Source organism: Rhinopithecus roxellana, chromosome 15, assembly GCF_007565055.1.
Source record: "Rhinopithecus roxellana isolate Shanxi Qingling chromosome 15, ASM756505v1, whole genome shotgun sequence".
NCBI classification, from domain to species: domain Eukaryota; kingdom Metazoa; phylum Chordata; class Mammalia; order Primates; family Cercopithecidae; genus Rhinopithecus; species Rhinopithecus roxellana.
This window is the reverse complement of record NC_044563.1, coordinates 123127036-123139859: the sequence shown is the minus strand read 5'-3', so window position 1 is coordinate 123139859 and position 12824 is coordinate 123127036. Positions and strand designations below refer to the sequence as shown.

The 12824-nt window shown below is 36.6% G+C and overlaps 1 protein-coding gene across 2 annotated transcripts in view; it reads left to right on the top strand.

The window, feature by feature from the left end:
• Positions 1-12824, top strand: part of GUCY1A2 (guanylate cyclase 1 soluble subunit alpha 2) — a 339473-nt gene that overhangs the window by 242244 nt on the left and 84405 nt on the right. For both annotated transcript variants that reach the window (XM_030918863.1, XM_030918864.1), the window contains exon 6: positions 6569-6712. In XM_030918863.1, the coding sequence (XP_030774723.1) occupies positions 6569-6712 (144 nt within the window). The remainder of the gene's footprint in view (positions 1-6568; positions 6713-12824) is intronic.

Here is a 12824-nt window from a genome sequence, read left to right as displayed (position 1 = left end):
CAGCTGGAGCCCAAGTTTGGGTGGATACGGTGACACTGAGATGAGACCACAGATTCATCAAAGAAAATAGACTCACCTTCTGAGATGCCGCCTTTTGAAACCACCCCCACCCAAAGGTCATGCATAGGTGCTAAGATGCAGATTTGCTGAGGGCCATCTCAATTAAGAGGTAAAAAGAGTTCAGACATCTAAGGACATGCTACATGTTCCAATTCTTTTTTTGAACAAACCTCTACTTCAGAAACAAGGTAATCATTAAACAATATGGGGTCAGATCCTCTGGACAAGTGGCATTTCCTTTCACTCCAGTCACATGGCAAGAATCCCATGCCCCAGCCCTGTAGGAGCAGGATATCAACTGTAGGTTCTTCACCTGGTCCTCAGACTACAGACTTCCAGAACCTGATAAGATTGCTGTTATTTTTAAAGGGATCTCTAGCCCAACTCCTGAAATACCAACTGTTATGTGGAGAAAAAGCCAGGTTACCTTCAGCAGGGCAGCCCATGGAGATACTCAGGCTGTTCTGGTATCAGTGTAACTAACTCCTACTTTTGGAAGTTGCCCCTGCTCCAGATCATCTGCCATCTATTGTTGGACCTGTGCTTGGCCAACAGTGATAACTGTGTGCTGACCTCCTTGCATCTTGGTTCTGGACTTTTAGTGCTCCCAACTTCAAGAATGTGGCTTCTATGAACATGCCTATCACTTTGTCTAAGCCAGGAAAATGATGAAAACTGCATTCTTTCATCTACATGGCTTGAACCCTTGTCTGTGTCAGGGCCTTCCTGTCTCTTTTTGATGTGGATCTTTATGAGTTATCTTCAAAGACGCTCAGTGTATCTTAAAGAACTGCAACCTCAGGAACAACGAAAGACTGGGTTCAAGGCTGGTGGCAAGCTGCTTATCTTCGAGTATGTCCAGTGAGTATTCCATGGACCTGATACCTTTGCTTGACCACAATCACACAGATTTTCATCTTTGGTTAGGAGTTCATTTCAGCCACCCTATTGAGTATCTGGCAAAACAGGGACATAAACAGTGGCAAGTTGCTGTGTATGTCTGAAGTGAAGGAGAAAAAGTAGAGAGCCTCTTAATCTACCCCAAGACCATAGTTTTTCCTACTCTTCTGTTACTAGTAAGTATCTATGAAGGCCTGGGCCATAGTTTTGTGTGTGTGTGTTTCCTGGCCAGCCTTTTGAATATTCTTATGCAGACTGCCACTGACCTCATTGTTCAGTTTCTAGTCACCAAGGACCTCCACAACTGCTGTGGACTCAGGCTCTTGGCCAACCATTGGAGAAGCCCTCTACTATGCCCCATCCTCCCTGTCACCCAGGAACCACACCAAATGTCAGCTGATTGGGCTGGCAGGTATGGCCCAGTTCTCTCAGCAAGGGAAATATGGCATCCTTTCTAAGAACCAAGCATTCTTGGTGACAGCCAATAAGACCATGAAGAATATGGGACATTTACCAGTCCCCTTTCACCCACCTGAGCATGATGAGATGTCCAGGTGCTCTGTGAGATACTAGGAGGGAAAAGAAGGCGTTTCTCATCTTTAAAGTTTATCTATATCTGTCTGCCTGCATCTCATTCCAATATCTCTTCTCTCCTTGTCTCTTTTTAAGGAACTAGAGCCCCCTAGAACACAAAATGGCTGGAAAGCAGACTTTCTAATTTGCTGCTTCTCTTGATTGTATCCAGGGAAGATTGTTCAGTAATGTAGATTACCAGAGCTCTCTGACCCTCTGCTCTTATGCCCCATAGAAAATTCGAAGAGGGACAGATCTAGGACTATGGGATTGAAGGACTGAGGTGGTCACGAGTCCCATGGAACAGGGATGGTTAATTGCCTAATTGTGTACATTGTTCTTTTGGCTAATCTTATCCTCAATACTGACCCCCCACCCCCACTCCTTTCTTCCATCTGTGCACAAATATCCAAGAAATTCCCAGATATTTCTTGAGTATTAACCTAGAAGGCAAGGAGAAAAATGTTATGGTAATGAAATTCTATTAGTAACTAAAAGAAATTCTTTTCAATGATCTAAAACTAAAATAAACAAACTAGGTAAATGGGATGGACGCAGGGGCTCATGCCTGTAATCCCAGCACTTTGAGAGGCTAAGGTGGGCAAATATCTTGAGTCCAGGAGTTCAAGACTAGCCTGGGCAACATAGCGTAACCCTGTCTCTAAAAAAATTAAAAAAAAATAGCCAGGCATGGTGACATGTGCCTGTAGTCCCAGCTACATGGGAGGCTGAGGTGGGAGGACTGCTTGACTCTGGGATGGAGAGGTTGCAGAGAGCCCAGATCATGCCACTGTACTCCAGTCTGGGTGGCAGAGTGAGACCCTGTCTTAAAAATCAAACAAAAAGCAAGGTGAATGCATAGCTCTAATGTATTTATTTATACCACCTTTATTTCTGGAATAATGTAAGGATTTTGATTCTAAAGTTTTGAGAAAATATAAACGGAGATAGGCAAATTCTTTAAAGTTTTATAAAAGCAGCTATAGTAATATGTAAGGGAGCAGTTGTATATACTTTTAGTACTTAAGCCTCCTCTTCTATGTTTAGAAAATAATGTAAGTTTTTTCAGACATTTGCATAAGCATTATCTTTTCCCCATCTCCATGCTTAGTTTAGCCATCTTTATTCTTATCCAGTGCCATTCACGAACAGGTGGGAGATGGTGAAAACAAATGAAATGCACTATTTTAAACTGTGTCTGTTGTATTTAAAACTATATAAAAACACTGAGGCAATTATAAAGGAATTCAGAACAAAGTCAACTTTTTGGACAGGTTTTTGTTTTTGTTTTTGTTTTTAGTCTGTTTACAATGCCCCTTTGTTTCATTTTGGTTTAGCTCAAGGAAATAAACTCAGGAGCAATGGAATTGATACATGTCACTTTCACTTTTCCTGCTCCTCATGAAGCAAAACCCACTAATTACTTCGAAGGAATCTGCTAACACTTCCACATATATTTAATTTTGCTAAACTTGTATAGAGCTGCCTTAGAGGAAGGAAGAAAAGAGAAAAAATGGAGCATTCCTGGAAAGCTGCATTAAGACAGTTGTGTTTCTGCCAGTATTCTTCAGGGGCTGAATATATCTGGAAAGAAAAAAAAATCACAAAGATATATTAGACTTTACTTAATGTATATGCCAATTACTTAACCTTTCCAGACATTTTGATATTAGAGAATGTGTGATTATTTATTCACTCATGTCTTCATTAATGCTATTTACTAAATATTTCTGACTCTTCTGTGCACAAGGTAGTTTGCCATTTCCCATTCTTTATATGTTAAGCATAGCCATGTAACTTGCTCTGGTCAATAAATTATGAAAAGAAGATATATATGTCACATCTGGGAGGAAGCTTTAAGAGCTCCTGTACAGTTAGTCAGAACCTCTTTTCCTCTGCAGCCTTGATCTCCTGGGTTCTAGTGATCCCAAGTAGCTGGGACTATAGGTAAGGGCCACCTTACCTGGATAATTTTAATTTTTTTTTTTTTTTGTAGAGATTGAGGTCTCACTATGTTGCTCAGGCTGGTCTTGAACTCCGGGACTCAAGCAGCCCTCCTGCCTTGGTCTCCCAAAATGTTGGGATTCCAGGTGTCAGCCATCACGCCTAGTCTTAAAGTTTTATACAATCATGTATGAATTGTAATATGAATTTGTTATATTTACATTGTGCCCATATTTATTTTGCACTTCATTCATTTATATATCAGTTGGTAACATATTGGTCCAACTTTTTAAGGAGAAAATGCAACATAACTAATCTCTGTGTATTCTTGTGCAAATTCTAGAAATACACATTTAATGGAATTCAATGCATCTTTTTCTGAAAAGATAATTGAGATGTTGATGAGGATGACGATGATGATGATAGACATTTCAGGAAGTGATTGTGCTCTAGGAACTTGCATGTTCAGAGCGACTGCAAAGCATTTTGATTTGTGCAGGCAATTTACTGACTATATGTTCTGGTATCTGAAAACCAGAAATAAATATGAAAGGGTGGGATAATATGAGGATTAGCAAAGAACATTGTCTTATTAGGGGAAAAATGGTAAATAGCCACATTTTAGATGTTTATTCTTTGATGGGTGTCTTCCTCAGTGAGAATTATTTCCAGGAAGTATATTTTAGTCTTTGGAATAAAACCTTTGCCAACTCATATTGCATTGTCTTTCTATTCTTACAGTATAATTTTATTTTCATTTTTCTGGCATCAGAAAACAGATCTTAAAGTGAAATTTTTGAATATAATGATAGCTCTGGGGGTATTTGAATCAGTTTTGATGCATATTTCCTGATGATCAAGTGATAAGTTTTGCAGTGTTGGTCCCATGAGCTTCTTAAGTGTTCTCATAATATTCCCTAAATTAGTGCTCATATAATTTCATGCAGTGTATCTTTTTAATATTGTAGTGTTGGAATGCTTTTACATGGAAATTTAATTTTTGATATTAAAAATAATAGAATATTTTATAATTGTTGGTATATTTATGCTGGAAGCATCTCCATCACTGATGCATTTTCCTATACAGATCTACATAGCACACAGATCTAGGTGGCGCTCATAAAATGAATGATGAAAATAAGCCAAGAGTGAAAATTACTTACTGTAATTATGGTTAGCATGGTTGATTGACTTATTCATTTAGCAAATATTCAATAAATATTATTTAATAAATAGCTATATTATAGACATTATGCTAAGTTCTATGAATACAGAGATGAAAAAAACATAGTCCCATTTCTTAAAAGCTCACATCGTAGCCAGGGATATGTATTGACTTTATATACATTGATTATAGCTTGTGCTGAATGTTAAAGCAGAGATATGTGGAAGTGCTGTCGAAACAGAATAAAGGATGGATTAGTTCTTTGAGAAATAATTTGATAAAAACTAAAGGAAGGAACATGGAGCGCATCACAGAAAAGGTGACACTGGAATTGTGCATTTAGTACAATTTTTCATCACTTCAGCCTAATTAATAATATTAAAACTATTGAGGATTTTATTAGGTTGGTGCAAAAGTAATTGCAGTTTTTGCCATTAAACCACCATCTCTATTGTGGATAATTAGAGAGCTTTTATCTAAAGTAATAGAACTTTTATTCCATGTTCTATGCTGTGGAAATGGGGTAAATATTTATCAACAGCAATGGCCATTCAGAATGGATGCTGACAAAAGAATTAGAAGAGAGTCTGGAAAGACCCCTACAGTAGCTGTTGACTCTCAATTATGTGGTTATGGATGGGCCTCTGCACTTCAATTTTTCATCTTTCAAATATCACTAATACTTCTTTTTTAAAATTATACTTTAAGTTCTGGGGTACATGTGCAGAACACGCAGGTTTGTTACATAGGTATACACGTGCCATGGTGGTTTCCTGCACCCATCAACCGTCATCTACATTAGGTATTTCTCCTAATGCTACCCCTCCCCTAGTCCCCCACCCCCTGACAGGCCCCGGCATGTGATGTTCCTCTCCCTGCGTCCGTGTGTTCTCATTGTTCAACTCGTGCTTATGAGTGAGAACACGCAGTGTTTGGTTTTCTGTTCCTGTGTTAGTTTGCTGAAAACAATAGTTTCCAGCTTCATCTATGTTCCTGCAAAGGACATGAACTCATCTTTTTTATGGCTGAATAGTGTTCCATGGTGTATATGTGCCACTTTTTTTTGAGACCAAGTCTCACTCTGTCACCAGGCTGGAGTGCAGTGGCGTGATCTTGGCTCACTGCAACCTCCGCCTCGCGGGTTCAAGCAGTTCTCCTGCCTCAGCCTCCCTTGTAGCTGGGCAGGCATGCACCATTATGCCCAGTTAATTTTTGTATATTTAGTAGAGATGGGGTTTTACCATGTTGGCCAGGACGGTCTCAATCTCCTGACCTCGTGACCCACTGCCTCGGCCTCCCAAAGTGCTCACATGCGTGAGCCATCGCACCTGGCCTAATACTTGTTTCTTTGATGTAGGATATTTGTGAAGATAAAATGGGACCATGTACATAAAGTGGTTGGCACAATTAATGGTATGCAGTATGAATATTTAAGAAACATTAGGCATTACAATTTTTAAGAGTAAGAAAGAACAGACCTGATGAAAAATTACAGATATATCTAAAAGTGTGGAACAATTTTCTTCAGGTGGAAAAACTGGGAAAAAAAATACTTTCCAAAGGAATACTTGAAAGTTGGAAGGAGATGAAGAGATGGCTCTGGAAAAGGCGATTATTTGGAAATTATCTAGGCAAAATACTGACAGTTCTATTTTCGTGGGGGATAATTATTTTATATTATAGTTGTTCCTAATTTCAATGATCATCTCTAGTGATAGTGTTAATGAACAACCCTGGAGTGAGATGTCAGTATTTGACTGTGGCTGTTTGCAAACTCTGCTGTGATTATACACAGTTGTCTAATTGCTTAATTTATTGATGTTTTGCTGACATGTTTTTCAGCAACATTTGTGATTGCAGATAACTAATCATTTCTCTTCGGGCTCATTATCATACGTTTGCATTTGATTTGTCTGATTGCTGCAGGTGGAAACAATAGGTGATGCCTACTGTGTTGCAGCAGGGCTCCACAGAAAAAGCCTCTGCCATGCTAAACCCATTGCTCTGATGGCCTTGAAGATGATGGAACTTTCAGAAGAGGTGCTGACACCTGATGGAAGACCGATTCAGGTAACCCTCCCAACAATCTGGTTTGAGTAGTAAGTGCACCATTAACAGGAGGAGGCAAGTAATTCCCTTCTGAGTTCTACTTTTTGTAATTTATAGATCTAGACAAGTTGGGTGCTTAAGGAGGACAAGGAGTGACTAGAGATAACTTATAAATCCAGGAAAAGAGCAAATGGAATAGGTCCAAGACAGGAAAAGGTTTGTGGAAGGCAAATTACTGTAGAGGAAAGAAAGAGCTAAAAGATTAGACCCAAGGGAAGAACTTACTGTCAGTGACCAGGTCATCAAATCCAAGCAAGAATGATGGTGAGATTCAGAGTTTTAGAGGTAATCCAAGAAGTAAAACACACAAAAAGCAAGAAAATGGAGGACCTGCACAACTTCCTGTAGGTAATATACAGCTGAAACTTCAGAGCTCAGAGTTACTTCTGGAGTTTTTCTTGTGGCAGAGTTTGAAGATTGCAGCCTAGTAACTGTAAAAACTTTAAAAACAGTGGAAAGTCCAGATCCTGGTGTGTTGTACTCTTGGTTCTGATGGTCTTCTGCAATCTGAGGTCTACCTTTGGGAATGAATTAGGTCATCTACCGTATTTCTGCTAGAGCCCAATGATGGATCCCAGAAGTGTCATTACTTTGAAATCAGAAATCTTATATTTGGGGAAGTAAACTTGTATTCAAGTCCACCCTTTCATAACAGCTCACCAGCTAAGAGTTAAGAAAACACGGGGTGGGGGATGGAAATGGCTAAAAATGTGAGTACCATCCTAGTTCTGGCATTATAGCACATTGGGGACCTGAACAATCCATCTGATTAAAATTATGAAAATATTGGGTTAAATATATTAAAAAATGTTTTTTAAAAAACTATTAGGCACTTCTCTGAGCTCATAGGAAAGGGAAAAACATGACAATTACACTATGTGTGTATATTGAAAAAAAAAAAAACGTAATTGGCGAATTTAACTTAAGAGCCCTGTTGTTAGCAATGATAGAAGGAATCTAGGAAATATTATTCCCCCCAGAAGATGCCAACTTCAATCCTATCCTCAAATAATTTTCACAGATTCCGTGTATTATAAAAAATAAGGTTCTAGTTTGTGGTTGTATTTTTATCTTTTAGTTGTTCTTGATAAGCTGGAAGGTTTATTTTAATGTTTTAAATGAAACATATTTTATTTTATAATTTGTAAATTTTTGACCTGACTAGTTCACAAAAATCCTTCTTGACTTAATTTCCTAATGATAAATTTGCAGTTTTATAGTATGGGTTTTTACATTTAACCCACCTGGAAGATAAAGGTTATTAAAATGTGTAATAACCTAATACCAGAAACAAAAGAAAAAAGCCACACACACATACACACACACGAAAACAAAGTACTATGGGGAAGAACCAGGGGAAATTATAGATGTAAAAAAACAGATCTGGAATGTTTTCAGATATCACACTTATCAGACACAGAATTAAAATGACAATTTTTAACATAACTATAAGAAATAAAAAGATAAGCTGAAAACTGTGAGAAAGGGACAATATTTGGGAAAGAACCAGAGAACTTCTAAGCAATCAACATAATGCTTAAGAAAAGAAGAGAGAACAAAGTGGGTAAGTTTTAAAGCAGATTAGACATAGATGAAGCAAGAATTTGTTCACTAAAAGAACTGAAGAAATTATCAATAACTAAGTTGAGATATTTAAAAATGGGAAATATGAATAAGAGAATGTAAAATATAAAATATGTGGGAGACAGGGAGGAGACAGTGGAAAGATGTAATATGTATTCAGTTGAGGTTCCAAATGGAGGTAACAGAGTAAATACAAAAAGAGAATTATTTTCAGGAACTATTGAAAGATGTCCATCAGTACCCAGACACAGTAATTCCAAAGAATTCTGCAAAAGTTAAGTCATGGGAATCCAAAACTAAACCCATCTTAATGACACTGCAGGGCATCAGAGAAAAAGAGTAATTGATAAATTACAAAAGTGACAGGCTGGGCGCGGTGGCTCACGCCTGTAATCCCAGCACTTAGGGAGGCTGATGGGGGTGGATCACAAGTTCAGGGGTTCAAGACCAGCCTGGCCAATATGGTGAAACCCTGTCTGTACTAAAAATACACAAAATTAGCTGGGTGTGGTGGTGGGCGTCTGTAATCCCAACTACTCTGGAGGCTGAGGCAGAGAATTGCTTGAACCCAGGAGGCAGAGGTTGCGGTGAACTGAGATCCGCCACTGTACTCCAGCCTGGGTAACAGAACAAGACTCCATCTCAAAAAAAAAAAAAAAAAAAAATTTGTAAAAGTGATATTGATCAGTGTGAAAAGGACAAGGTATTCAATAAATGCTTGGGGGACTATTGGCTATTCATGAAGAAAACTAATTGAAATTGCTTTTGTACTTTATGCATCATTATACAAATCAAGTTCTTGGTGTGGGGAGGTAAATGTAAAAATTCATATTATAAAACTATAAATTTATCATTAGAAAATTTTGACAAGTAGGGAAGGATTTTTTTGTGAACTCATCAGGTCTAAAATTTGCAAATCATAAAATAAAAGTTTGGAACATTAAAATTAAAACCTTCCTGTTGTTAAGAAGAACTAAAAAATAAAAATACAACCACAAACTAGGAGAGTATTTTTTGTGACACATGTAATCAATAAGTATCTAGTTAACTTTGTAAGTAATCAAATTAATATAAATTTGTAACACTATCACATAGTATTTCTCCCTACTAGTTTGACACAACTTTGAAAGTCTGACAGTGCCACTGTTTGTGAGGATCTGGAGCAGCAGGAAATCTCACCCATAGCTAATGCAAGTGTAAATGGTGCAATTTACTTGGCATTACCTGGTAAAGTTTAACTTCTGCATATCCTACAACCCAGCATTTCCTCTCCTAGATGTTTACACATGTACAAGGGAAGTACTTGTGCACGTGTAGCAAAAGTCACATACAAGAATAGTTTTTGTAATAGTCTCAAACTCTAGCTAATTCAAATATACATCACAGGATAAACTGGGATATATTTATATCTTGGTATACCATATAGTTGGGAATATGAATGACCTCAGCTACTGACATCAACATGGATGAATGTCAAAAACATAATCTCCAGCAGAAGAATTAAGTCAATAAAAACTGCTGTAGTATTATTCCACTTAACTAAAGTTTAAAACTGGAAAAATGGAAAAAATTCTATTTAGAAATACCTGCACTGATGGCAAAAAGTGTAAATAAAAGGGAATGATTAATACAAAATTCAAGCTGGTGCTTATGTCTGAGGGAAAGATGATGGGAAGTAAGAGGATACAATAGGGAAAATAAACATAGTATAAAGTGTTTTATTGTATTACTCTTCTTTAATATGCATATATATGTTTATATTCAACCATTTAAAAGTGGAAAGAGTTTTCTAACCACTCCTAAAATGGGAAAATATGGAGCATTAAAAATAAAAATCTAGGTTAAGTTCCCTCAGGGCATAATTATTGAGTTATTCAAATATATGAATGGTACTTCTACCACTGCCAGGAAAACAAACAAAAGGAATCCTGTCTCAGATTTGCTGCACACTGCAAATATAGACATTCCAGATTGAACTAATCAGTTCTTAAATTTTCAAGCCTACCAGCTGGGCAGGCTTCTCATTTGGGATTGTTTTTGATGTTGGATTTTTTTTTATGGAGAATATGTTTGTATTGAATTTAGCATTGTCATTACACAGTTAAATTACCCGAGAACAAAACCAGGGAATTGTGTTTTACAGTGTGTTCATCAATATTTTCATTTGTGGGATTTCATATTAGCTCTTTCTTATGAATCAGATAGTCTTATTAAATCAGAAGAGGAAGTATCCATAAAGATTTAATAAGAATGCAGAAAGAGAATTCAAAATAATAAACCACCTTAATAATTTTAGCTTCATTACTAATTTATAGTATTTGCATGATTTGAGATTATTTTTCAGAATATTAATTTGATTTTAAATTGCCTTCTAGCTTGGTGCTATAGGAACATTTCCAAGCTTATTGAGATAATCTTTTATTATAAAACTGCTGGCATGTTGTAGGAGAGTTGATATGTGACAGCTTAGTGTTTACCTCAAATTATGTAAGTTTTCAGGTGATTTAAATTACAAGTTATTGAAATTGCAATAATTGACCAAAATGCAAACCAAATTTTGAAAAGTAAATTGATAATTTGTATATGGTTTTATGAACCTTTGAGGCATCCTGTAATGATGGGAAATAGGAGCCAAAATTGTCATATACAGTTGCTTGAAAATGATTGAGTAATGCTCTTGACTAATTGCAAAACTGCCTGCATTTTTTTTTTTAATTTTGAAAATAACCGGAGAATGTAGCATTTTGTTTTTTCAGTCTATAAATATTCAAGCAAATTATTGCTCAGCAAGTACTCTAATGAAACTCAGAGGCTACTGCTAGACTATATCTATAAAGCATCTATAAATATGGTCTATCTATACAATAAATTCTGAAAAATCAGTTCATGTTGACTTTAATTAGGACTGCTTTTAGAAAGAGTGATTAGAAATTTTTCACCCTGGGTCACTATGATATTTCTTCTGCTGGCTGGAAATATGGAAGAACAGCATTATGACTATTTCCTTTTTATTCTTCCCAAGGGAGAATCTGATTTTCTTTCCCCCCAACCCTCCGAGACACAGGGTCTTGCTCTGTTGTCCAGGCTGGAGTGCAGTGGCACCATCACAGCTTACTACAGCCTCAACCTCCTGTGCTCAAGGGATCCTCCCAACTCAGTCTCTGGAGTAGCTGGGACCACAAACATGTGGAACCACACCTGACTAAAACAAAAAATTTTAGTAGAGATGGGGGTCTCCCTATGTTGCCGAGGCTGGTCATGAACTCCTGATCTCAAGCAATCCTCCTGCCTCGGCCTCCCAAAATGTTGGGATTACAGGCATGAGTCAAGTTACCATGCCAGGCCTGAATTTTTAAATTTTAAACAGTAGACAATTGAAAAGTAAAATTATATTTCTATTCTCTCTTTCTTGTTTGCACTAGCTATATTGTGAATTCACTAAAAACATGTATTACTTTACACTGTTCTCTAATCTTGTGAACCTAAAGGTATTTTGAATAGCTTTTTAGTGCCGCCTGGCTAACTTATACTAATAGTTTAACTACACTTTGATTAAAATAACCAAATATTTATTACTGCCTATGATTTATTCACGGTTGATAGGGAAAGGGAAGTTGGGTCAAGGATTAACTAGAGAATGTGCCTAGAGCATATTAGAAAAACAAAGAGCATTTTCACGATTTAAGGCTTTTGAAGAATATTGAGTATGTCCAAATGTCTTTTAATTCTGTACTTAGTTTAAAAACTAGTTTAAAAACTATTTTCATTAAATTTTATCTCATAGGCATACAAATTCAAATTTTCTTCATTAGTTCAAAGAACAGTACCTTTTATATAATGAGGCAAGTATGAAGGAGACACTGTGAACTAGAGTTAAACAATGTGTAATCATGTTGTAATACTAATGTGTTTAGCGATCTCAATTGCAAATCAGGGAAATGCTATGAGTCTTTTTCTCATAGCATTTCCCTGATTTGCAATTGAGATCGCTAAACACATTAGTATTACAGACTGGTGCGAAAGCAGAAATATTAATGTACAATTTACATGTAATTGTAACACATTAGATTACAGCTCCTTAAGCTTCAACTTTTAATGAGCTTACAGGATTTTTTGAGATTATGCAATAATTATTAATTAATTTTTAATTTTTAAATAGTCGTTGCTATTTGCAAAGGAAACCTGATGTTATTTTAATATTTGGAGGGATTTGGTTTTTAGAAATATTGCAATATTTACTTAACCCTATCAGATTTCAGCCTGAGACTGTATTTAGAAAAAAGAAAAACTAATTACAGTTGGCACTCCATGTGCATGAGTTCTGCAAACTCCGATTCAGCCAACTGTGGATCAAAAATGTAGTTAGGCCAATGATAGTTGCATCTGTACTGAACATATATAGACTTTTTTTCTTGTCATTCTCTATATAATACAGCATAACAAGTATTTACATATTATAAGTAATCTGCAGAGGATTTAAAGTATGTGG